The sequence below is a fragment of the Portunus trituberculatus genome, chromosome 29 (assembly GCF_017591435.1).
Source record: "Portunus trituberculatus isolate SZX2019 chromosome 29, ASM1759143v1, whole genome shotgun sequence".
Classification (NCBI taxonomy): Eukaryota; Metazoa; Arthropoda; class Malacostraca; order Decapoda; family Portunidae; genus Portunus; species Portunus trituberculatus.
Window position 1 is genome coordinate 8,700,840 of NC_059283.1, and position 25,000 is coordinate 8,725,839.

The window sequence follows — 25,000 nt, forward strand, 5'->3', positions numbered from 1 at the left end:
GTGTCGTGAATAATAATAACTCGAGTGTGCCAGAGAGAGAGAGAGAGAGAGAGAGAGAGAGAGAGAGTGTGTGTGTGTGTGTGTGTGTGTGTGTGTATACCCAGGCAATTAATAGTTATCTCCGTTCGCTACTCATTCTGGGAGCAAGACACATTGATCAGGAAGGAAGGCAAGGTGAGACAAACAAACCATTACAGTTATTACCAACCTAAGTAACCTTTTCTCTTAGTACGCAGCCCCGCAAGCATAACATTTTCTCGCCACGCCCTTCATACAAATGTTTTCTTCTGCATCATTATTAAGCCAGCCAGTGGGGAGCAAGCCAGCTGAACTCACACTTAGTACATGTACCTGTAGCAGTACCAAGGCCAAGTAGGTGGGGAAGGACGTCAGGAAGGACATCGTACCGTAAAACCACATGCCAATACCACCGCGATGAGATCATAGAAATACATCTGAATAAATCGTGCTGGATTGAACTTCAACGCTCTATCAAGTACCGATCTCATAAATATTCAGATGTTGCTGCCCTCCTTCAGAAGACGGAGAGGGGGAATGTAAGATAAGCTTTTGGTTCGCCGCTGCATATGTGAATACCTGTGTAACATATACGCGGCGCTGCCTGGCCAGAAACAATACGAGGAAATGAGTTAGCCTTGACGGACACCAATCACAGATCGTGCTTCATTCTCCATCTTGCTGTTGTGTCTGCTGGACCAATCACAACGCTCGTCTCTCGTGGGTTGGTCGCTTCTCTGCCAATGGGACGCTGTTTCGATCCTGCAAGTGAATGTCTCTTCTTGTTTATTTACCGACGTCACGAATACGTCAGGCGTCAGGCGGCACCGAATGGTAAAGGTCAGTAAGCAGGAACTGTTTGAGTGTGAGACAGTGGTGTGTTGTTTTGTACGTTTTGCCTCCCAGGGAGAAAGGATTTTCCCACGAACAGGTGCATCCCAGGCAGGAAGTGCTCAGGTGATCATGGGAGACTGTTCCACTTTCACTTATCTCATTACATCTGACATGTTTTATTGATAAGGGGACATGTCTGCATCTATCGTGGTCCTTCCCTCGCTAAGTACTGCTTGCACCTGTGGGCGACCTGGCTGGGAGGCAGGTGCTGCTGTGCAGTGTAAGTGTTGAGGTGCTGCCCCTTGAGAGAGAAAGAGAGAGAGAGAGAGTGTGTGTGGGGGCCTGTGGGCAGGCCAGGGTCACCAGTGCCTTGGGGCAAGACTGTGCTGTCAGCTATAGCACACAAGTATTACGAGGCAAATATTTGTTAATGGCAGGAATTATTTAGATGGAGAACCACGAAGCTGAAAGGTTTAACTCAGAAAGATAGATTTATTTTTAAAGTACACTTACTTCCTTAGTTATGTCTTAGGCAGGTAAAGCACAATGTCAGGAAGTGTTTGACTAGTACCCAATGCTCTGTGGGCTCAAGGAGACGACACTACCTTCCTCACCTGGTTAACTCATCTGGAGCCGTCTTCCTGTCAAGAATGAAGGCTTTAGGTTAGGTTAGTGCAGCTGAAGGATCAACAGGATTTCCCCATCAGAATGGAGGTGTAGAATTCAGTAGAATCATTGTGCCAATTGGAATATGTGGCTTGAGCTCCATGATCCAAAAGGTAACTATTTAATTTTAAGATATTTTTAGAGCTCCAGCAAACATTAGTAAAGACATAACTGGAAAAATATAGCAACGTAAACAGCGTCATCTCTCACACCAGCTTGACTCACAAAAGATGAGGTGGTGAGGCAAGACACATGGTGAGGGAGCACCATGGACAGCCTCCACTTGCGCATCCTCAGCATTCGGGACGAGGTGGTGGAGAACTGGCACTTCCTCCGTGATCTGGTGGCGTCAAGACTCCCCAAGTAAGTCCCAAGGCAGTCCCTCACAACTCAGTGTTAGGTCATTCAATCTTTCTGCAGCTTTTCTGGCTTAGTGCAGAAAGCAGGTTCATCTTACATTGTCAACCATTGGATCAACATATAAATTTTTCTTATATATACTGGATTGTTAAATAGAATGCTAAAAGTAAATCCAAGACAGCAACTACATATTTGGGAAATTCATATCATCTTACATCACATAGTACCTGCTCTCCATCCTTGAGCTTAACACTGATTATTTCTAGGCGGCAGAATGCAGTTGGCGTGGCCTCAGGCAGCCTGAGTCATGACTCGGACGGGCGGGTGTGGGTGGAGGTTGGGGAGCAGCGACTCAGGCTGCGTGTCATGCACCTCCACCCGGCCAACCCAGCCATTGTGGATGCCATGGCCAGCCGGGCAGCAGAGGCCAGACTCAGCGACCAGGAAGACGTGTTCAAGGTGCCTGCTGATGACGAGGCAAGTGTATGCTTTGATTGGATACTTTGGAATGTAATTGAGCTTGGTATATTATTTATTGATACTTTATGATGATATATTTGTAAGGATTTTGTTGTGCATCATGTTGGTATCTTGTGGCTGGTAGATCTCCCTGGCTTCACTGGAGGATTACTGGTTCAACCACTGGGAGGGTCCCTTCGTTACGCCCGACTCCAACCAAAACACAGTAAACTTCAGAAGGTCTCGGAGGAGTTTGAGGAAGTCAAAAAGGAAGTTTCGATGTTCTGTCTGCCATAGAAAGGTACGGTACTGTTTGTGAAGGGTTTTTTTTTATGCATCAAGTGGTATCATGCTCATTCAGCTATTTTTTAAAATTAAGACATTTTGTGGTTGAATCAATGAGAATACACCATTATGTTAGATTATGGGAGCTGATGGCCATGAGGAAGAACTCCAGGAACCTCCATGTTTGGAGCGAGACAATGTGCTGGCCCACGTCCCGTCTGTCAAGTTGGAGACAATAACTCCCAAGGTGGACGATCTGGCAGGAGGAAGCTCTGATGAGGAGGGGTTCAAATCGGTATTTAATGAGGAGCTACTTTCCAGGTGAGGCTTTGAATAAATTGCTGATTCCATGCATGTTGGCTTGGCCGTGTGAAATTTTAGTTCTCAAATGAATGTTTGTTTTACAAGTTGTTAACCACAGCACTCATTCCATCTTTGTTCTTTTCTGGCAGGTACAGTGCCAGTGATGAGCAGCTTGCCCGAGCCCACAGAGTGATGGACAATGAACTGCGCACCAGCTTCTCCCTGTTTGCTGAGGAGGCAGTCACTCAGGACGTCTTGGATGGAGTGAGCATGAGCATTAATGACGGAAGTAGCTCACCTGATGCCTCCTTACATTTGGCACCACCAGTCTACAGCCCCAGACAGTCCAGGTCATGTCCATGCAGCCCAAAATTGTCAAGTCGCAACCACAGCCCCAAGTCTAATGCTGGAAGTCCCAAGCCACAGTCCAGATCAGGAAGCTCAAAATTCTCCCTCAGCAGCTCCCTGATGGCAATACACCGGCAAGCCTCAAACTCCCTCAGGCCAGACTTCTTGCGGTTTGATTCTGGAAAGAGTGACTTTGGCGGCTCAAAGAGTGGCTCCCAGCAGAGCAGCCTAAGGAATGAGTTGCGACAAACCAAGTCCACTGGGGAGGCACAGCTGGGAAACCTTGATGAATCCCTAGCAGACCAAGCCTCCAGTGACGTCTCGCGAGGAGACATTGCACGACAAGAAACTCCCAGAACTGCCTTACACGAGAGTCACTCGTTACCTGCACTGAAGTTAGCAAAGATGTCAATGACTTACAAGGGTGGTGTGGTGGTGAACCAGGAAAGGGAGGCAGGATTTGGACAGTATTCTGACACCACTAGACTGATCACTGAGGGAGCTTGTGCTCTTCCTTCCACCCCTGAGGACACCATTCTGCCCGAGGACTTCACAGGATCCCCACAGATTCTCCCAGATGTAGTGCCAAGATATGATGCCGCCACCTCTCCCATGAGCCAAATACTGGAGTCCAAACCTTCAATATCTGTCACTGGGTCATCTGTAGAAGACTTCAGAGGTTACAACTTTGATCATAGGGAGGGAATTGTTAACTTGGGCTTTGATGGGCATGAAGAGAGCTCAGATTTTATTGATATAAATGAACTGCATGGTGCTAAAGCTTCTCACATAGAAAACAGTTCCTCCTCCTGTGATAGACGAGGGTCGGTTGGGAGTGACATTGACATAGGAAAGAGCAACATTCAGATGAACATTGACACAGTTCATGCCATCTCCATCGGTCACTCCCCACAGGGCCAGGATGTTGCCTTGTCCCTTGAGGTCCCTCCATTGCAGTCTGCAGAGCAAGGTGAATGGCATTCCAGTGTGTGCAGTCTTTCAGTAACTGTCATTGCAAAGAGGGAAGTACTTGGAAAGATTATGGCATCAGTTGTTCTTTTGCCCTGTTAATATTAGGTGAAGCTGATTTTCACTAATATTTGTTGTAATTATCATCTTTCCTTGATGCTGTTACAGAAGGCAAAGGTACAAGCAGCAGATGTGAAGATGGGGACAACACATCTGTGAGCAGCTCAGCCACTGCCTCCACTGCCAGCCCCTCCCTTTCCCCTCACATCAACCCGGCTGATGGCCTGCCAACTGCACCCCGCCGCCTCATCATTGAAGAGGTGGAGGAGGAGGAAGAGCACATTCCTTATGACCACATGCACTTGGCTCGCCAGATGGTGTTTTGGTGGCAGAAGCCAAATCCCAGCGATGAGGAGTTCTGCCAGAACACTGCTGAGTGCAAAGTGAAGGTAATCTGTGCAATGTCTGAGTGGAAGGAAGTGGTTAGTGGGGTACCCCAAGGATCAGTGCTAGGACCTCTTCTTTTCTTGGTGTACATTAACGATTTAGATATAGGAATTAGTAGCAAAGTAGCAAAGTTTGCAGATGATACTAAGATAGCATGTGCAGTAAAGGGTGAAAAGGACAATTACAGAATACAACGAGACCTGGACAGGCTGATAGCATGGGCAGACAGGTGGCAGATGGAGTTTAATTCTAAAAAGTGTCAGGTTATGCATTTAGGTAAAGACAACACAAACTTTAACTATGAGATGGAGGGATGTTGGCTAGAGGCAGTAGAGGAAGGAAAGGATTTAGGAGTAGTGATAGACAGGACTATGAAATTTTCAAAGCAATGTTTAGAAGCAAGAAATAGGGCAAATAGGATCCTGGGTTTTATAAATAGAAATGTTAGTTATAAAAGTAAGGAAGTGGTGCGTAGCTTATATAATTCCTATGTTAGGCCCCATTTAGAGTATTGCATACAGGCCTGGTCACCCCACTATAGGCAGGATATCAACATGTTAGAAGCAGTTCAGAGAAGAGCAACTAGGATGATACCAGCATTAAAGCGCCTGGAGTATAGAGATAGATTAAAGGAATTAAACATGTTTTCATTTGAGAGGAGATGTATAAGAGGGATATGATAGAGTTATTTAAAATGTTCTCAGATACAAACTACATAGATGTGAGATCTTTCTTTACCTTAGAGGAGGGAAGTAGGACTAGAAATCATGGCAGGAAGATTAGAAAGCAAGGCTGCAGGTTAGATATAAGAAAATATTTCTTTAGTCATAGGGTGGTAGACTTCTGGAATGCATTGCCAGAGACGGTTGTAAATAGCACTAGTTTGACAATGTTTAAAAACAGATTAGATAAGCACTTAAATTTATTAGATTTATAATTATGTATAGCGCTGCATGATAGTTTTTATAAGAAATTTACTATAGTTAAACAAGACATGATCCCCATGTATGGGAATTACAGATTGTAGAGGAATTCGCTGCAGGACTTAGCCCTGTTAATGGGCCAAATATTTAGAATTAGTATATAATGTATTGTGTACTTGTAAGTGTATCTTTAAGTACTGATGACGAGGTCGCTGTGCGACTGATACAGGATAACCTAGATGGGCCCTGGTGGCCCTTTGTTATCCTATTATTTATGTTATGTTATGTTAACACAGTACAGGTATATTAAGAAACCAAGATTGACAATGGAAATGTTTTTATTATGAAATGTATAAGAATGAACATACTAAATGTCTACATCAAACATTTAACATCTTGTTCTGACTAGTATATATCATTGATGTTTCAGCAAAAACCTCTGTTGCTTTTCCTACATGGCATGGGGGGCAGCAGTGACCACTGGCGGCAACAGCTGTGGTACTTTGTCACTCGGGGATATGAGGTAGTTTGATGAATGTTTGCCCATCATGACTTAATTTATCCATTCAACTGTGACTTATATATCATAGAACTCTGATTAGCAGTTCTGTTTTTATCTTTTACAATGCTTACATCTCAATTCAAAAGGTCAAAACTTTGTCATCTCTATTGCCCCAAAGTTTGTCAGTCAAGAAACTGTTACACAAACTCAATCCTTTGCTATGAATATTTATTCCTCATTGTTTGCAGGTTGTAGCACCAGACCTGATGGGCCATGGGCTGAGCTCTGCACCAAAAGACCCTGAGCATTATACTTTCTCCCAGATGCTGGACCAGATCACCCTTGTCTTTGATCTCTTTGTGCCACAAGGCCGCAAGTGTGTGGTCATTGGGCATGGATATGGGTGAGGAGGAGGTTTATCACACTGATGAATGAACTTTATGGTTATGCTGCTTTCAGTCAGAAATGTCATTCATATTTTATACAATACATTATAACTTATTCATTCCCGAAATTCATTGAATAATAGAAGCAATGGTAGCTATATAACTGCAGTGCACTTCAAAATCTTTATTTCACCTATTTTAGGGAGGTAGTGGCGTAGTGGATAAGGTGGTGAACGTGGGATTGGGCAGACGTCCACACATATGTTCAAATCCCACCTCATACTGCTTTAAAGCTATACCATTTGTCAAGTGGTTCAAAGTTACCTACATGTCACCATGGTACCCAGGTTCTAGATGGTTACACCAAAGGTGCACTTGGGTGGTGATGTGGGCTCTAATATGGGTACTACAATAAATAAAATTGCCTGAACAGCGCTTCCCACATATACTCTTCAAGTATGCCTACAGGCCATAACATAAAAAAAATAAATAAATAAAAAGATAAATAATATTTACATAACTTAGTTAGAGCCAGGCAAAATGTTTTGTCTTTGTTTTCTGTATGATTGGGACAGGTGACACCTCACTTGTATTCTTTTCATTTGTGCAGGTGTTCCATTGCTGCGGCATTGGCAAGGAGTAGAGTGTCATCTGTGCGGTTAGTAATAATGGCCAGCTGTGGCGGACCAAGCCCACTCATGCCCAACCCTCCCAACAAGTCCTTCCTTCACACTCGCCTGGCTGCCTTCCTGAGCCCCTTCCTGGCCTGTGGATGCTGCAGGTGAGTTTTTTTTTTTTTTTTTTTACTATGTGGGCTTTTAAAGGAAGTTTATGGGCTAAAGGGGATACTTTTTGGGGTGCCTCCTATCTCAAAGTCCACCCGCTAGGAAACCGTTGCCCCGAGTGAGGAAGCCCAACCTACACTCGGACCGTGGACAGGATTCGAACCCGTGTGCTTGGAGACCCCTCGGATCCCAAAGCATGCATGGTTCCACTGGGGTGATGTGGAGAATTTTCTGTACTGTAGTATAATAAATGCCTATAAGTACGGTAGATGTGAGAGTTGCAACAGGACACCCCAGTGTGTGCAATTTTCTCCTCACTTCTCTTTGGCCACTGTCAACTAAGTACTGGACCATTACCTTCAACAGTCGTGAGATCCTGTATACGCCGCGAGGGAAACACTTTTCTGCAGACACCCTCTCTGGTTCCTCCATCACCCCTACGCCTCGTTATGTGCTGGAGAATGTGGCTCGTGGGCAGCATTGGCCTGAGGGTGACATTGCCTTCCATCGCAGGATAACTGTGCCAACGCTGCTGCTGCACGGCATGAAGGACGAACGTGTCACCCTGGTGGAGATGTGTGAGATGGAGAGGGTGAGTGTTCTGCTTAATGAACACACAACACTATCTGCCCACCAGCCTTAGAATACATTTGTAACTACTCACACCAATAGTTGCTTTAGTACTCAGGTGCCTAATGTGGTGAGAGTATTACTTGAAAGTACACTGCATGTCTAGTTCACTCCAAGTAGCAATGTATTATATGTCAGAGCTGAGTTGTGATGAAGATGTTTCCTGGTGCACAGACCATTCCTCGGGCCTTCCTGGAGATGGTGCCCAATGGGGGCCATGACCTGATGCTGGATGCTCCTGTTGACGTGAGTCAGGCCATCCATCGCTTCGTCAAGAGGTGGCACCGCAAGCAATAACTTCCTGACTTCCTGCCAGAAAGACAAGATGTGGGTACGTGTGGCTCACTCTTGGGTAGTACTTGTTTCCCCTCCTGTTTGCTCAAGCAATTGTCTTAGTCATTTACTGAGTTTTGTCTTCAGTATGTACAAGTGTTGGATAATGAATGAATCTTGCTCTAGTCACATCAGAGAAGGATATTAGAAATTTGAAACTAAAACATTTTGGATTAGATATTTCTAATGAAATTTTGTACAATAGAATACACCTACCTAATTTTTTCGTGAATTAGATAATTTTTAACATAAGCTTAATAATCTGCCACAGAACATAATAAATCTTGTGCTTTACATTTTTCATTCTAGACATTGTTTGCTGCAAAATTTTTTGTTTTACATTTAAGATAACTAACTCACAAACTATGATGATACTCACCTGTGTGCTGTAACACCTAAATTAAATATAATCTGAGGTTCTTGTCAGCCTGAATTCTGGATATGGTGTCTGTACTCAAGAGGGTCACTCTCAGTCTTTACAAGTAGGATGGGGATTAGCTTACTCACACGTCTATAACAGTCATTAACATAGTGTAGAGTCTGAGCACTGTGCTGTGCTAGTAGTGTGACAGGAGGAAGCACTCAGACTGAGCCAGGCAGCTGTGTGGAGGGTGTGAGGAGCATCTGCTGAAGATGAAGCCTCCACCAGCAAACATTTCTGTGCTGATTTTCTTGATTATGATTTAATCCACTCATTATTTATAGTCTCATACATAACTATCCTATGATGTAATTTATTATGGCATTTCTACACTTTATTTTATTTTGGTGATTCATTTTACATATTTTCTGATTGGGTTTTAGGAAATCCATGCAAGATCTTTTTATTGCATCCCTTGTATCAGGATGCTGCTCATTTCAAAGACTTATTTTGTGGTCAGCCGGTACTAACATTTTCCTACTAACATTTTCCTCATCCGTTTACCTGCACATGTACTGTGGAAAGGGTTGAGTTGTAACAACTCTCCAGCACAACAAACATAGACTGTTAAAGCCGAGTTCATTCAAAAGTATAACATGACACTATTGACATTCTAAGTAAAGTGACACTTGTCACTTCACCTAGAATGTCAACAGTTCATGTCACTGACGTTATTCTACATGCAGTGAATGGTTGGTGCTTCAAGAGAGTCTTCACTGTTTCCAGAGTGAGTGGAGTCTTTATAGCATGATGCTCACTGGTGGTCTCTGACACACACTGGGAAGCTCGATCAGCTGTCCTCACTGTCCATTGTCTTCTTTCTCTTTAACCTGTGCACCAGGTGCTCTTTATCTGTCTTCCTTGCACACCCAAGCTGTCCCAACACTTCCTACTCTGCTCACCGGCCATAGCCACAGCCAGACGCACCTTTCACCACCACAAGTTCTCCTCCAGATTTGCTCACTCCACATTGTGCAGTCCACAGATTTCATCATCACTGCATTGTTTCCTATGCTGTCCAGCACTCATCTCCATGTTCCAACCCCATACAATACTCAGAGCATCATTGCCTTCATCCATCCAATCATTCATTAACATGATTTACTCATTCACTATTTCGTTGATGGATTTGTAGATTAATAAAATGCTCTTGTCTTCCACCATGCTGTGTTTCCATTATCTTTTGTATCTTGCACGCCATGCAGTCATGAAGTTTATGTAGAATAGAATATGAATGTAAGGAGGATGAAATGCATTACGACCATTTTATACCTCAGACTTACTAGATAATGACTGAAATAAATAAAGTAATACGTTCATAATATTATTTGTAAATCACTTTGTCGCAATGGTACTGTACGCAGATTTGGGCGCGAGGCGAGCACAGTACCGCAGAACCGCCCAACCACAATCCCTTCCCCCCCATCATGATCCTCCCTCCGCCCCCACAAACACAACACCAGGGAGGCGTGTCGATCAAGTCAAGGTGACTCCCCGCCGGGAAAGAGTGGGTGTTCCTGAGTGAGGGGATGAGCTGCTGGTGTTTGCTGAGGCCTGAGGGCCACATGTGTGATCCGGCCAGGTGAAGGACAGGTACGCCCACTTGTGAAATTATATAAGGAGGCAGTGACTCCTTGATCCATAAGGGGCAATTCACATGAGAATTAAGCAATGTTAATGCAGGCTATGAATGATGAAAAGTCTTCACACGTTCACTCGACCGATGTCGCTGGAGTCTGGCAGCACGAGTTACATATTCATGTATTTATATTCAAACAACAGTGATTTAGCATAACACACTTGCTGGCCTTGTGGAGGTGAGGACTGGGGAGTGAGGAGAGAGGGATGAGTACACAAGTGACGTGGGAAACAGGCACATCAAGTCGCCTACAAAATGTTGAATATAATTGTTGTGATGGAGTTACAGCGCCTTCCCTCAGGGTTCCTCCTTGGCTGGCGTGTTTAGAGTCACAAGGAAAGTGTCGGGCCGCCGTTGTTGTCATGCCTGAGATTCGGTGACTAATGAGTGTGGTTAAGTGAAGGAGTCTAATGCTCCGATCCCGGATGCGAACAACACACGGAAATTACAGTGGTTACCCTCCCAGTACTGCGACACACACGCACACACTAATGTACTTACTAAACCAGAGATGCCATGCCGTGCTGCGTCTTTGTCTCTGACTGGGTGTTTCTCAGCATCCTGTGTTGCTGTGCAGTGATTGACTTCTTCCTCCCTCTAAGTATTCTTCCCACTCTTTTCTCTATTCCCTCGTCTGCCTTTCCTGCATATCTAGCTTGATTGATTGCTTGATTGTTCCCGTGGCTCGCGTGAATACGTGCACCTGCTCCGGCATCGCTCAGGTTTGCTCAAGTCAAGGTTTTGGGGGCGTGGGAACTCACAAGGTCAGGCCTCAAGGAAAGGAGCTGCTAATAAAGGGAGTCCTGCCTTCCTCCTGCCTCACTCCTTCCTTCGGTCTCTCAGGCGGCGGCGGCTCACCATGACGGTGGCGTGGACCGGCGTTGTGGTAGCGGTGTGTTTGGTGGCAGCTGCGGCGGCCCAGCAAGGTGGGGCTTCAAGTCTTGACAAAGTACTACTTCATGTTTATAATGGTTTTGTTAATTCGCTAACATGATAATGATAGCAACATATCATTATGATAGGGCTCTGTTGTAAATGTGACTTTTGGTGATTTCCACCATGCCGCCACAGAGTGCCGAGTGTGTCCTGAAGAGTGCCAGACGGTGCCCCGCGCTGATGGCTCGTGTGCTATCTGCATCTGTGACGGCGTGGCGCTGACTGACTGCCAGGTGCCTCTCGAATGTCCTGAGGTATGCCCTGTGGAGCGAGGAGCGGAGGGCTGCCTCCAGTGTTCCTGCGTTGGTCAGGATGCGCTGTGTCGCCCGCTGGGAGCCTGCCCTGAGGAGTGCCAGCAACTCGTTCCAGACACCGGCTGCCCCGAGTGTATCTGTGAGGAACGCGAGCCCGTTTGCCCGCCTCTTGATTGTCCCGAGGACTGCACGCTGGTGGAGGAGGAGGGCGGCTGCCCCAGCTGCCGCTGCGAGGTGCCACGCGTCTGTCCCGCCATACCCGAGTGTCTCCAAGGGTGCATCGACCGGAACGAGGAACGCGATTGTTACTTTTGTAACTGTGCCGTGGAGCCCGACCAACCTCTGGAGGGCGGCGTGGCCCAGCCGCAGCCCGCTGCTCCAGCCCTGCCGGACCAGAGGCCTGCTGAAGGTGTCAATGAAGGTCTCCCCGGAGAGTTTGATCCTGTTAATGCAGAGCCTGTGGAACCTGTAGAGCCTGTGGAGCCAGTCCGTCCTGAGGTGGAGCCTGTGTGTGATGACCAGCGCCTGGAGTGTGCCACTGACTGCCGCATCGGCACAGACGCCAATGGGTGCCGCAGGTGTTACTGTGGCGCCAACGCCATGATCTGCCCCGGCGTGCGGCGCTGTAACAGGCGTTGCCAGTACCGGAGCCCTGAGGACGGCTGCTGCCGGTGCCAATGTGGTGGGCCGGCTAGTCGTCCCGGACTCAGGGTCACGCTGAGACGCCTCATGCCGGCCTCTGTTAGACGGATCTTCTCAGCTGGTCGTGCAAGAGGCGGGCGAGGCCAGCTTCCCTTCACTCGCATTGTTTTCTCGTAACCAGCAGCCTGTCTGGGCTGGCGGAGATCAGGCGGCGGAAAGCAGCGGCCAGTAGCAAGGGCCGGAGGGCTTTTGGGGAGATGTTTGGTATCCTAGATGCGTGAGGGATGCGTCAAGAGAGACAACGTTGCATTTGCTACTTGTATTGTTGACTTATGAGTGTATTACTGTAATGTACGTTTTATGTATGTACATTGTCCCTTTGTTTTGATGTTTTCGTTTCCCTTTACTGACGTGCAGATGACCCTGTCCAGACAAGGACTTGGTATCCAAGAAATGACGTGGTGAATGCTGGTGCCCGCGGTTAAGTGACGCTGCAGTGACCTTGGGAGTGAGATGCCCAACTCACTGATATGTAGTAGTACAATCATTCTGTGCTGGGTGACAGCATCAGAAACCTGCTTCCTCTTTAGTCCACCAATGAGTTATGCGTTACAGAAAATGTTTATATAAGGGAGACTATTTCAAAGAGAAACTCGGTAAACTCAGTAAAACTATTCATTATAAATACTCATTTAGAATAAAAAAAGTCACAGATCATACACGGAGATAACTTTTTTCACTTCTTAAGTGACGTGACACCGTTATTTATAAAATACCGGTACGTCGGCGTATGAATAGGGACAAAACCTATGTTTCGAAGCTCAAAAGCTTCACCTCACACGCTCACTCCCTGGTAGTACATGAACACGTAACACACCTGCTAGCGGTCTTTGGTGTGAAAGGACGGAGACGCAACAGCTGTACAGGATTCAATGTGTGCAAGCTGTGTTCATTCCGCGGCTCACATCCACAGGGTCGTTCTTCCTCTTTCTCTTCATAGTCTCTTCACCCATCACTGTCTCCCAGCTATCATGCTTCTTCTCACCGCCCCTGCCCCTTTCCCTATGTAGGGAAAACCCCAGGATGCGTGAGCCAATCCTCGTGTGTGTGGCGGGCGGGGCTAGACGGGGCGGGGCGGGGTGGAGTGGGGAAGAGGCACAGGGCCAAGCTTCAGCACGTCACTCGTTTGTCTCGCTGCCCAATGTTGCTGGGAGGTGTGTGTTGCACCACACACACTCACACACCATCATTTCTTGGCAACACTAGAATGATGTAGACTTATAGAGGATAGAGTGATGCTTACGTCCCTCCGTAGTGGAATACCGTGTTGTTTATTGGCAGTAATTCTCATGATGTGGGGATGAGGGCACGTGGGACATCGGGAGTCAACTGTCGCCAGAGGGCGTGGTCGGCGGGCGGCGGGGCGTGTAGCGGGGACGTGGGGGGCAGGGAGGCGGTGGAGGCGGCAGTGTGTGCGCCAGTGTGGCTGCGAGAGTGTCTCACTGCTCATCTTAACGACCCCGACGAACTCGAATTCCCGAACTTTTAACGAACTTACCGACGAGTGTAGTGCCGCGGTGAGGTGCGGGGCTGACCCTGGAGGCAGGACTCCGAGGCCCCAGACGGGGTGGGTAGGGCGGCCCTCACTACCCCAGTCAGGTCAGTACAGGTCACGGTTCACAGTTGTGCGTCAGGAGGATGCTGGGGACGCGGAACACGGCTGTGAGCCAGCAGCGTTCTACGTGATGCAGCATCTCAGGGCCTACCTGCCTGCAGTATGTGGCCTTACGCCACGAGTAGCTGAGGGCACACCGCTGGTGGTGCCTTGGGTCGGCATCTAGCGGGCACAGAGGTGTTCAGGACAGCGTGCTGCAGGAGAGGCTGCGAGTGCCAATTTTGGAGATGCAATTTATCAATTGACCCGATCACTTGCCATTCTTGCGGCGGGACGGTCATCCTGTTTCCTCGCGCGTCCTGGCTGCTGTTGGCGACGCGACTCGTGCTCCACTTTGTTCCTACTGATCTAATAGATTGGTTTTAATTGTTAAGGATATAAATCAATGTTCATTTTTGCCATTTTAAGATAGTCTTGTAGTAATAACAGCTGTTGCTTGCGAGGCTGCGGGTGGGGCGCAGCGCCAATATGCCCATGATCTCTGTCACCCCGTTTTTGGCGCTGATTCACAGATGTCTGCCTTGCGGAATTAGCTTTATCACAGTCGTGAGAACGTGAAAAATAGTGTTATTTCTTCCTGGTCGTAGGTAAGAGACAAAGCCGAGGCGGATGGGCGGGTGGAGGCCGTGTGGCTCCATGGGATGCTATCCGCGTGCGTGGGTCTGCATGCAGTAGCTTGCTGGCTCGTCAACACGTACAGGAAGGTAAATGGAATGTATACGTGTGTGTGTGTGTGTGTGTGTGTGTGTGTGTGAGTGAGTTTGTGTGCTGCCAGGCTTCTCTGCTTCCCCACACACACGCATCCTGCACCGCCTCTTGACACGTATGCGTCGTAAATACAATAGTGTAAATCAAGCTCTGTATTGAAAAGTTTATATTACCAACCATGACAGTTTCAGCCCCTTAAGGTTTGCCTTGACGGTCTAAGAGAGAGAGAGAGAGAGAGAGAGAGAGTGAGTGAGTGTGTGTGTGTGTGTGTGTGTGTGTGTAGGGCTCACCTTCCACTGAGACGGTCACCAGCCAGACTTGTGCTTTCCTCCTCCCCCTCCCAACTCACGCTTACTGTCCAAACACGCCCATGCCTTCCTTAGTACTTGGCTGACGGTCAACGTTATGCTGTGGAGCTTCACCGCTGGTCTGTGTCTTGGTGTCGTCACTCAGCACCCTGTCCGTGTTTAGAGACTGGAGGTGTTGTGTGAGGTCTGTGTTGCAGCTATGGTTTTCAGAGGCAGCTAATAGCTTTCCTCTTTAGAGAACATTAGCGAACACTGCAACCTTCGTTCCAGGCTTATAGCAAGTTGTGTTTGTCCTGTCTTTGCATTAGAAACCCAATAGATATCTTGAAGTCATTCATTAATTACTGACATCAGTTTGTCCTAATCCTGCTCTTGTTTTCAGAGAGAGGAATGAATTACATAGATTGTTAGTGTCAAGTCATTAATGAAGTTTGAAAGCTCAGACAAATTCATACCTGGGAATGATAGGTGAAAATAGTGTAGTCATGGCGGCTTCCTGCATCAATCCTCATTTTCTTATATTCCTAAGTTCTTTTACATTCGTGAAAGAGAAGATGAGACTGAGAGGAGCACCTTCAGCTCATGTCTGAACTTTGCTACTGAACTATGAAATAGTGTTAGTGTTATTACTATTATCATTATTATCATTATTATTATTATTATTATTATTATTATTATTATTATTATTATTATTATCATTATTATTATTATTATTATTATTCACGGTCGCCTGCTGGTCACTCAGCCAGCCTTCCCTATTACGGAGCGACCTCAGAGTTCATAGACCGATGTACGGGTAGGACTGAGACCACACCACAATACACACCGAAAAAACGAGGCCACAACCTCTCGAATTATATCCCATACTTACTTGCTGCTAGGTGAACAGGGACTACACATTAAGAAGCTGGCCCATTTGCCTCGTCGTGCCCGGAACTCGAACCCGGGCCTTTTTGGTTGTGAACCGAGTGTTTTATAACCACTACACTATTGTGTGTGTGTGTGTGTGTGTGTGTGTGTGTGTGTGTGTGTGTGTGTGGTAGCCTTACTTCTGATTTGCGTTTGTGAGTTAAGATATTTTGTTTTTCATCTTGGCAACTGCAAATATTTCCTGAGTGCGAGCCGAATATATAGAAATGAACGGCGAGTATTTGCGTGCATGACAGAAACTCCGAACGTCCTCTGCGTGTGCCATCATCACCACTACCACCATCACCAACTTCACCATCATCATTATCATACATAGAGAGAGAGAGAGAGAGAGAGAGAGAGAGAGAGAGAGAGAGAGAGAGAGAGAGAGAGAAAGGGGATGGTGAGTCAAAATATTATACAACTTATCCCAGGAACTTTGATGCTCTCTCTCCTTCCTCCCCTTCTTCCTGTACTGTATATCTCCTCTTCCCTCCCTCCTTCCTCCTTCCGTGTTTCATCTCTTCCTGTGTGCTCGTAACTCATGATGGAGGGTGGGAGAGTGAAGGAGAGGGAGAGGAGATCCGGACACGCCCCTCTCATTACCTCTCCTCTCTCCATCATCTCCTATCTTTATACAGACTGGAGGTTCTAGATTCTCTCCGCCTTTTCTCATCTACTTCGTTTCCTCTCTCTCCTCCATTTCTTCTTTCTTTCCCTTCCTCTCCTGTCATGTCAAAAGGGAAGATGATAGGAGTGCCTTCTTTCAATCCTTTCTTCCTTTCGTTCTTACTTTTCTCTCATTTTTCTTCATTTTCTGTTTCCTCGTATGTCTTTTTTATTCCTCCCACGTTTTTATTTATCTTTCATTTTTTTCTATTTCTTCTCGTTTATCTGTGTGTCTTATGTGTATCCCTCGTTTCTCATGTCTTCTTTTAACCTCTTCCTTCTTTTCTGACTTTTTTTTCTTTTTGTTCGTGTGTGTTTTCTCTCTCTCTCTCTCTCTCTCTCTCTCTCTCTCTCTCTCTCTCTCTCTCTCTCTCTCTCTCTCTCTCTCTCTCTCTCTCTCTCTCTCTCTCTCTCTCTCTCTCTCTCTCTCTCTCTCTCTCTCTCTCTCTGAATTTATCTCCACTTCTTCCTTCTTCTTTCTCAGCGAGTGTCTTCCATGCCTGCATTCGTTAGTCTCTGCTTTATCTTCATCATATCTCTCTCACGTTTCCCGTTCCTTCCTTTCCTCTCCTTCACGTTATCACAAATTCTCTTCATGTACACGTTCTTTCTCCTTACGTTCACCACTGTCAGCAACTAAATAAATCATAAAAGTTTTCCGGAAATTATATTAGAAGGAATGTTTCTCAAAGGCATCCAAAGAAGTGAAAGTAGAAGACTGTTAAAAAATAGTCCACTAAATAGGAAGGAAAGAATGACGGATGGGTAAAATGAAGAGGAAGATAATCTTTCCTTAATGAGTGTATAGGAGGGGACGGGAAAGAGTTAAGGGCGGTGAAAGAGAAGGAATCCTGTCACTCAAACACGCGACGCCCTTCACTGCCAGGCATGGACATAACCAGCATTCCTCAGGGGCACGGCATAGTGGAGGAGGGCAGGGAGGGGCTGTAGTATGATGGGAGCGAGGGGCGCGAGTCTTCCGGCGCCCTTAACACAACCCAACGCCTTCGTGTTCGTAGCATGGGCGTGTCCAAAGGAATAGCAGGAATGTGTTAGTAAAATCTGGGTTTCCGGTGTCTTCCCCAGCCCAAATAGAGCCGCGTGGAGGTGGAGGCAAGGAAAACAAATTACCTCTACTGCCTGTCCAAAAATAAAGAGAAAGAGACGCAAGTTTATTATGAGTCTGAAGTGTACACGCAGTTTTCCGCCGCGTCCATTAGGTTTGTGATAGGGAGGCGCGGAGTGTTTCCTCAGGTGCGCCTGTGTTGCTCCCTTAGTAGAAGACGGAGTTGTGTTAACGTGCAGGACTGGTAACCATGTGCCTGCACGCATGCACGCATGTCGGTGTCACGTCCAAAGGGACGAGCTTCCCACAGGAGTGCCACAGTGAGTCCCCCCTCCCCCCAACATAGCCATTTTGGTAGAATCACAGCCCAGACGACGCTGGGTTCACCTTCACAGTTTACATGACAAATATAGAGAAGTGACGGTGGTGCAGCTTCGTGCAGCACCTTGCTGCGCCTTGGGATGGGACTGTTTTAGCTTTAAAGGGAATATTTTAATGAGAGATTATGTGCTCCTGTACCTGAGACACGGGGGAGGACAAGAGACTGGCAGTTAGACAGAGACAGATGGAGACAAACATAGTCGAGGCCACCCACCAGTCACTGCCTGCTGAAGTCATCACAATAACAGTCACACCGTGAATAAGGATGCTGCATTGTATATTTCCTGCAAACCCATAAATATGTAGCTTAATTCCTCGTGGTTCGTAAATCATAAATTTTCCAGCAAGTCACTACCGAAAATACCTCGAGCCTTACCTTTAAATTTAGGCGTGTTGCTACAGTCTCTCCAAAGTAACCTCACCCACCACCACTTCCCCACCGCCCTCTTCAACCCCCACTTCGTCCCCAGCATGCGTGATAACAGGCGTCTAGAAGCGTGGTGGTGGTGGTGGTAGTGGTGGTGGTGGTGGGGGTCAGTGGAGGCAGGGCCATGGCGGGGGTCGGCGCCCCTTGCGTATATTTTTGGCTGCTGACCTGACGGAGGCGCTGGCGGGGTTCAGTTTCATGCTGCTTCAGGTTTGGTTTCGTCTTGGTATCCGGGTTCACTTAATTTGCATTGTTATTGGTATTGTTGATGGTGTTGTTGTTGTTGTTGGTGGTGTTGGTGGTTGTGGTGGTGGCGGAGTAAGTGGGAGGATTGAAGAGATAAGTGAAGGAATGATAGAAATTAAATAAGAAAGGTGTGAAAAGCACAGCTGGTGCGAGTGTGACCTTCCGGGAGACGTGATGTGACGTGTTGCTGGGTGTGCAGTGTCTCCACCACCACCACCACCACCACCACCTATTCCGTCGTGGCAGTATTAATAACAATGATAGCGACATTGATTACATCAGCACATAATTACGCTGTTATCACGACTGCAATGATATGGTGCGATGCAGGGCCATCACTTGTACATGTGTTTGTCATCACTATCTAAATTTCACCACCACCATCACCACCACCACCACCACCACCTCCACCACAGCAACATCCACTCTGCCAGAGTTATATCCAGCTTGGCTCTCCACCACCATCACCACCACCACCACCACCATCACAACCTTCTTCATCACCACCAACCACTACCACCATCCTCTCCACCACCACCACCACCACCTGTGCTTTTATCTCCAGACACAGCCACCACAATCACCATCATCACCAGCAACACAAAGGAAAAAAGGAAAAAAGTGGATACCCTGCACAGGTGGATGCCTCGCCCACAAGTCATGTGACCTGACCTTGCGTCCTGCTGGTGTGACAGGAGTGCCAAGGACAGTGCCAGACTTTTTGCCATACTTTCCTCATGTGCCATCTTGTGTTTACACTCAATTCACTCCTTGTAGATCTCAACTTTGGCATTGTCATACCATCTCTCTCTCTCTCTCTCTCTCTCTCTCTCTCTCTCTCTCTCTCTCTCTCTCTCTCTCTCTCTCTCTCTTCTCGTGTTTCCGCTCCGTATCCTAATTATTGCACTTCACGTGTTCTTTGTATGCATTTATTCCTCTTGTTCACCTTCCCATTGTTCAGCTTCCCTTTGTTCACCTTTCCCTTGTTCAGCTTCCCCTAGCACACCTGCAACTTCTTCACCTGCGTCTTGTTCTCAGGTGGTGCATGGGCTCGACTGAAGGTCATTTGATATTTATTAGTGAACTCAAGCTGTTGGCAATGGTCCTTGATGGGGGAGAGGTAGGGGAGGAGTGGGTAGGAGGAAGGGATGGGGAGGAGGAGGAGGAGGAGGGGGAGGAAGTACGGGAAGTATGAAAGGAATGATAAGAATGAACTATTATTCGTCGATAGAATTCAAGGCACGAACTTTATACAATGCAACTTATTACTTTGTGAATTTCTGTCCGTTACTGTGTGAATTACTTTGAATAATTTGAAATACTGTTTGATTAATTTTTATCACTATATTTGGTCTAGAGGTAGACTTTTCCAATACACCCTCCTTTGTGAGCGTCTGGGTGGGCGCGCGGGCCTGTGGGAGGTAGCCTGGCGTGGGCAGGAGGTGTCGGTCCCACACACGTCCTCGGCGCCACCGTGAGCCCATTTGCCAGGCGTAAATAGTGAACACAGGTGAGGAGTAACACGCCGTCACGTTCTGATGGGCCTTAGGAGAGCACTGACCACCCTCTCTCTCTCTCTCTCTCTCTCTCTCTCTGAGCCCCTTCCGCCTTGTGAATCATTGGCTTTTATTATTTTCACTGTTTTTTTTTGTCTATTTTTACCGTCCACACTCACCTCCCGCCACTTTTCATCCTAATAATATTTTCCCCGTCTATTTTTTTTCTCTTTCAACAAAATTGGTTCCACCTTCAGTGTACTTTACCTTCTACACTCATATTCCCAGCTATTCCCCCTAATAATAATGTTTTCCTCGTCTACGTTCTCCTCTTCCTAATAATGTTTTTCTCCGTCTACTTTCTTGCTCCCCTCAACAAAAATGGTTTCGTCGCCAATGGGTTTTTTTTACATGTCCCCTCTCGCCGTCTTTTTCCTTGTCTCTACCCTCATGTCCTCTCATCTCCCTCAGTGGCCACAACCTACTCGTGAAAAATCCGCGCGAGTGAATCACTAAGCGTTTTGTTCTGATGCGGCCAGGTGGACATAAGGGAGCGATTCTTGTCCCGTAAAGTGGCGAGGAATGGTAATGCAGGGAACACTGAATGCGTGGGAAATTGTGTAACGAGAAAGGACGTATGCAAAGTACCTGTGTTATGAAAGAAGTGGTTAGGAAAGTGACAGGAATTGCTAAGTTTAGGAGGGAATTTACGAGGGGGAAGAGAGACGGTAAGGCAAGGAATGGTAGCGCAGGGAACAAGGAATGCGTAAGAAAGTGCGTAACTAGAGTACCCTCGCTGTTACAGAAAGGTGGTTAGGAAAGTGGCAGGAATTGCTAAAGTTAAGAAGGCATTTACGAGGAGAAAGAGGAGAAAGAGAGAAACATGCAGAGAAAACTTTAGTAAAATATTAAAGGGGAAACAAGAGTGCTCTAAGGCTACGTTTTAAGACCATAAGACTTCTGAAGCCCCGTGCATGTAAGTTTGTACCAAAATACCGGGGAGAGATTTACCAAGTGCTAGCTGGTACCCTCACAGCCAGCGTTGTGAGGGCGTCTCGGGTCTCTCCGTGTGTGACAGGTGAGATGTGAGGCTTTGTTGCCCTCGCCTGACAGTTGTCATCTGTTTTTCTGGTGTAAACAAGACGGAAACCTAATACCACTCGTTTTTTCCTGCTCTGCGTTCATATTTTTCATTGTGTTTTTAGCGTAATGTAAAGAGTTTTTAAGGGAGGTGTTGGTGTGTGTATAAAAGTGTGACAGTTACTGGCATTGCAGGGAGCAGTAAGTGACAAAATGCACGCTCCCAATAAATAAATGCCATTGGAAGTTGAATAAACTCTCCGACAGTGTCCTGGCAGGCTGGCAAGGCGCGGATCCCGTCCCCTGACTCAGCCGGCGACAAGCGCGAGGCTAAAATTACCCCTGCCATTTGAGGGCGTTAATGTAGCCTAGTTTATGCCCGTGACGGAGGCAAATGTAGGAGTGACAAGAAGGCGGGAGGTGGTACAGCGCCGGCCAACGTATCGCTCCGCTTACCTTACCGACGCTGCCGCCGCTCAGAGCTTACCGACAAGCGTCTGGCACCGCGGCCTGTCTAGACGACGGCTAGCTAGTTTTTTTTTTTTCTCTCTCTCTTTTTCATGTTTTTCGTTCCCGTTTTTTCATGGCTTTTCCGGTTCCGGGTAAACGTTTTTAGGTAAATAATGAGTTATTATTTTGGGGAGAGTGGAGCTGAAGAAAGTGAGCGAGGGGAAGAAATCAGGTTGTCTTGACGGGAGATGAAAGGAAGGTGCATTGAGAAAACACGGTCCTTGTCTTTGATGTGTGTGTGTGTGTGTGTGTGTGTGTGTGTCACTTTTTTCTTTGCTTACCTAGAGTGAAAACACAGATAAGAAGCGATGCAGAAAGAGAGACTGTTCTTATAAGCCTTTCCGGCCATAAGTACAGCTGAACTTTTGTGACAGTTCCGGAAAAGGTTGTCCAATTAGTCTTTTTTCCACCTGTGTTGTGTTCATTACTTTTTACGCTGTCTGCTTCTTTCTTGCCTTCAGTTTCTTTCCGTATTGTGTTTATCACGACTTCTCACCATGTCTGTCACTTTCTTGCCGCCTTCTTTCTCTTTCTCTCTTCGAACGGCAGCCAACTCTCATGCTTCCTGTGATAAATTAGACGAGAAAAAAGCTGAAATGTTTATTTTCATTTCCTTATCCCTGTCTCATGCCATTCCAGCCACACCCTCCCGCCTCACTTCCACATCCCTGTCTCATTCTACAGATCATTCTCATCTCCACTACTCACACTTCAAAAGCAAGTTGTTCAAACATACCCTTAATAGAGCTACGAGGAACTAAAGAGCTGTAAACGCATGTAAAGCTGCCAATAGCGTGAGTAAGGGATGAGTGATGAGGGACTGTTAGGAATAAGAGAAGGCCCTCAATGACACTCTTGGTGCTACAGGACGACCACAGTGCCAGAAACGGCGTTCATTCTCTCTCCTCCCTCATAAAGTATTCCTCAGTAGAAGGCGGACTTTTACAGCGCCATTGCGTGAACCTATACAGCCTAGCGAGGTGCCATAAAGCTTAGCACGCCAGGGTACGTGTTGACAGTGTGGAGGCTTGGGAGGGGCGAGGCAGTGAGGCTAAGATAAAAGATGACAAAGTGAGGCCGAGATGAAATCTGAGTAGATGAGGGTAGAATGAAGAGTAAGGAAGTGAAGCTGGGATGAGGAGTGAGACAGAAATGAGGAGATAAAGTAGGATTAGAGAACGGGATATATCTATTCATTTCATTTAGCCATTGCTACATTTATGTATGAAACCGCTCCCCGTGTCAAGTCTCCATATCTAGTAAAGTCACCTCTAAAATCAGTAGTGGCGTTCTCTGAGATGATTCGGCTAACTTCGTTTTCTTTCTCCCCAGCACCGATGCCATGGCGCTCCTCCCCGACCCGCTGAGGACGACTCTTCTCTAACAGGTAAATGAGAGACTTCTGTTTGCTGTTATTCAGTGGAGTGTTGCCAGTTTTGTGTAGATAGAGGCAGCTAAGCATAATGAAGACTCCTGGTGTGTCTCTTAGTATATAGTCTATAGGAATGGGACGCAATAACGAAGAGAGGCGCGACAGCATATCACTACTTCTACAGACGCGACATTATCACTACTACTGCTACTGTTACTGCTGCAATACTACGAATAGAGATGTAGGGATTTAGGACTGACCTCTGATAGAAAAATCACATACTTATTTACATTCATGAGTTGCTATGTAAGGTTTCGGAGTATCGTTGTGAAAGTTAGCGCTTATGATGAATAATTTTGAAGGGTCTGCGTTGGTTGATCAGTCAGCGAGGGAAACACGTCAGCTGTCATGTATCGCAATGCTTCAGCCTTAGCAGTGAGCGTTATTTGTCTGGGATGTGCGAGGAAGATTTACTCTGTCCTTTAATTTGCCTAAGGTTATTATTGTTATTATTCTTGAAACCTTTGCTTCCTTCGTTCTGCAGTGTTTTCAATTGGCTAGAGTTGAAGTTAAAAGGATTTTTAAGTGTATTTTCATTTTTCCATCTAAATTTATCAAGAATTATACATTAACAGTACAAACGTCCATGAAAACCGATTAATTATCTGCCTTATCTGAATTACTATCCAGCCTTTGAAAATAGACTTGTCTTGAGAGAACAAAGCCCTGAGAAGCATTGTAGCATAACCTTCCATGACAGGAGGCAGCGCGGTGCGGCTGCCGGCTGGGGGCGGGGGCTGGTGGGCACAATCGTCAAGGTCTGGTTTATCACCACTGTGGTTTGTTTTTCCTCATGTCAGTAAAATAACATCATACATTTTAGAGTGTTGTTCATTACTCGTTACATTAGCTAGGTGGGGGAAGAAAAAATGGTCCCAAAAAGGTAAAGGTGTGGAGACAAAGCCGGGCAGGGCAGTGCAGCGGCAATCAGCTAATACAGTGCACAGCGCCAATCAACCCTCGCCACACTTTACTGCTGCTCATTCTGCTCAAATTACAACGGAAAAACTGACCCACCGAGCGATGAAGCGAGCGCAGAACTATAGCAGCTGCGGCGTGGGGAGGCTGTCATCGATATATTTAGCCTGATGACGTCATGTCTTGGTGTCCAGCGGGGCTACAGCGGCGGGGGGGCGGGGCGGGAGTGATCACCTCAGACTTTGGTGAGCACGGGGGTCACCAGTCAGCACGGGAACATTATGCTAGAGTTACGCCAGCTATCCACGGCCTTGCCACGCAGCGATAGGCGCATGTGGGCGGCTCCAGACACCACGGACGGCTTCTTGTGCCTACGTGAGCGCCGTGATAGGGAAGAACTTGCTTGGGAGAAGAATGAAGGTCAGGTTTGGGCGCGAAATCCTATGCGAAGTCATGGGTGGAGTCGCTTAGCGCGGGCGTGTGGGCGGCGCGGTCCCGGGGTACGGCAGGAGTGAGGGGGGTGAAGGTAGCAATGGAGGAAGGGTACGTATGTAAGGGAGGGTGAATGAGACGATAGTTAGGGAGAGCAAGTACAGCTGAAGGTGGGGATGGCGGAGGAATAGAGGGACGTAACAGGGAGAAAGAAAGGAAGGGTGTAACGTACGGAAAGGGAGGAGTATGGAGGGCAGAATGAAAGGGTACGTAAAGAGAGAGAAGGGAGGAGTGAGGCACCTTTTGGAGGGAAGGATGGGGGAAGAGAGTGTTTTCCTTGGTACACTTCTTGATCCAAACATTTTACTTTCTTGTCTCAATAGATTTTTTTTTAGCTTTGGTTTTATCATTGCTATTATCAGTGAGTTTTACGGCAGCCTTCGTTAAGATGTGAGGCGTGGAGCGAGTCAAGGTGTTCCTCTTTGTGTGTCTGCCTGTTTGTATTGTGCACAGGTGTCTTGGGGAGGAGGACGGAGAAGGAGGAGGAGGAGGAGGAGGAGGAGGAGGAGGAGGAGGAGGAGGAGGAGGAGGAGGAGGAGGAGG

At 46.9% G+C, this 25,000-nt stretch overlaps 3 protein-coding genes across 15 annotated transcripts in view; all 3 read left to right on the forward strand.

The window, feature by feature from the left end:
• Positions 1-36: 36 nt before the first annotated feature.
• LOC123510403 lies at positions 37-9,830 on the forward strand. Of its 5 annotated transcripts, none has more exons than XM_045265554.1 (12): positions 37-174; positions 1,734-1,881; positions 2,145-2,355; positions 2,483-2,638; positions 2,759-2,943; positions 3,075-4,243; positions 4,411-4,691; positions 6,043-6,135; positions 6,363-6,517; positions 7,111-7,281; positions 7,652-7,877; positions 8,090-9,830. In XM_045265554.1, exons 2-12 carry the CDS (start codon positions 1,787-1,789, stop codon positions 8,210-8,212), a joined length of 2,865 nt encoding a protein of 954 aa, XP_045121489.1. In that variant the 5' UTR covers positions 37-174; positions 1,734-1,786; the 3' UTR covers positions 8,213-9,830. The 5 variants fall into 5 exon arrangements, with proteins under 5 accessions (XP_045121489.1, XP_045121486.1, XP_045121490.1 ...); XM_045265551.1 differs by lacking the exon at positions 37-174 and adding an exon at positions 701-858; XM_045265555.1 differs by lacking the exon at positions 37-174 and adding an exon at positions 701-858 and having other exon boundaries at positions 3,081-4,243.
• Positions 9,831-11,052: 1,222 nt separating this feature from the next.
• Positions 11,053-12,523, forward strand: LOC123510404. Its single transcript, XM_045265556.1, has 2 exons — positions 11,053-11,234; positions 11,380-12,523. Exons 1-2 carry the CDS (start codon positions 11,168-11,170, stop codon positions 12,315-12,317), a joined length of 1,005 nt encoding a protein of 334 aa, XP_045121491.1. The 5' UTR covers positions 11,053-11,167; the 3' UTR covers positions 12,318-12,523.
• A 1,071-nt stretch (positions 12,524-13,594) lies between these two features.
• LOC123510402 (protein TANC2-like) overlaps positions 13,595-25,000 on the forward strand; it is a 235,022-nt gene continuing 223,616 nt past the window's right edge. For 7 of the 9 annotated variants that reach the window (XM_045265531.1, XM_045265539.1, XM_045265532.1 and 4 more), the window contains exons 1-3: positions 13,661-13,799; positions 14,403-14,519; positions 22,948-23,002. In XM_045265531.1, coding sequence (XP_045121466.1) covers positions 14,457-14,519; positions 22,948-23,002 — 118 coding nt within the window. In that variant the 5' untranslated portion in view covers positions 13,661-13,799; positions 14,403-14,456. Of the gene's footprint in view, positions 13,800-14,402; positions 14,520-22,947; positions 23,003-25,000 lie in introns of all 9 variants that reach the window. The other 2 variants (XM_045265541.1, XM_045265550.1) reach the window with 2 other exon arrangements.

Bases quoted from the DNA above. Each gene is read 5' to 3' on its own strand.
- LOC123510403 (XM_045265554.1), top strand. From the start codon at position 1,787: ATGGACAGCCTCCACTTGCGCATCCTCAGCATTCGGGACGAGGTGGTG. The intron at 1,882-2,144 runs GTAAGTCCCAAG...GATTATTTCTAG, and splicing joins GTGGCGTCAAGACTCCCCAA to GCGGCAGAATGCAGTTGGCG. The intron at 6,518-7,110 runs GTGAGGAGGAGG...TCATTTGTGCAG, and splicing joins GTCATTGGGCATGGATATGG to GTGTTCCATTGCTGCGGCAT.
- LOC123510404 (XM_045265556.1), top strand. From the start codon at position 11,168: ATGACGGTGGCGTGGACCGGCGTTGTGGTAGCGGTGTGTTTGGTGGCA. The intron at 11,235-11,379 runs GTGGGGCTTCAA...ATGCCGCCACAG, and splicing joins AGCTGCGGCGGCCCAGCAAG to AGTGCCGAGTGTGTCCTGAA.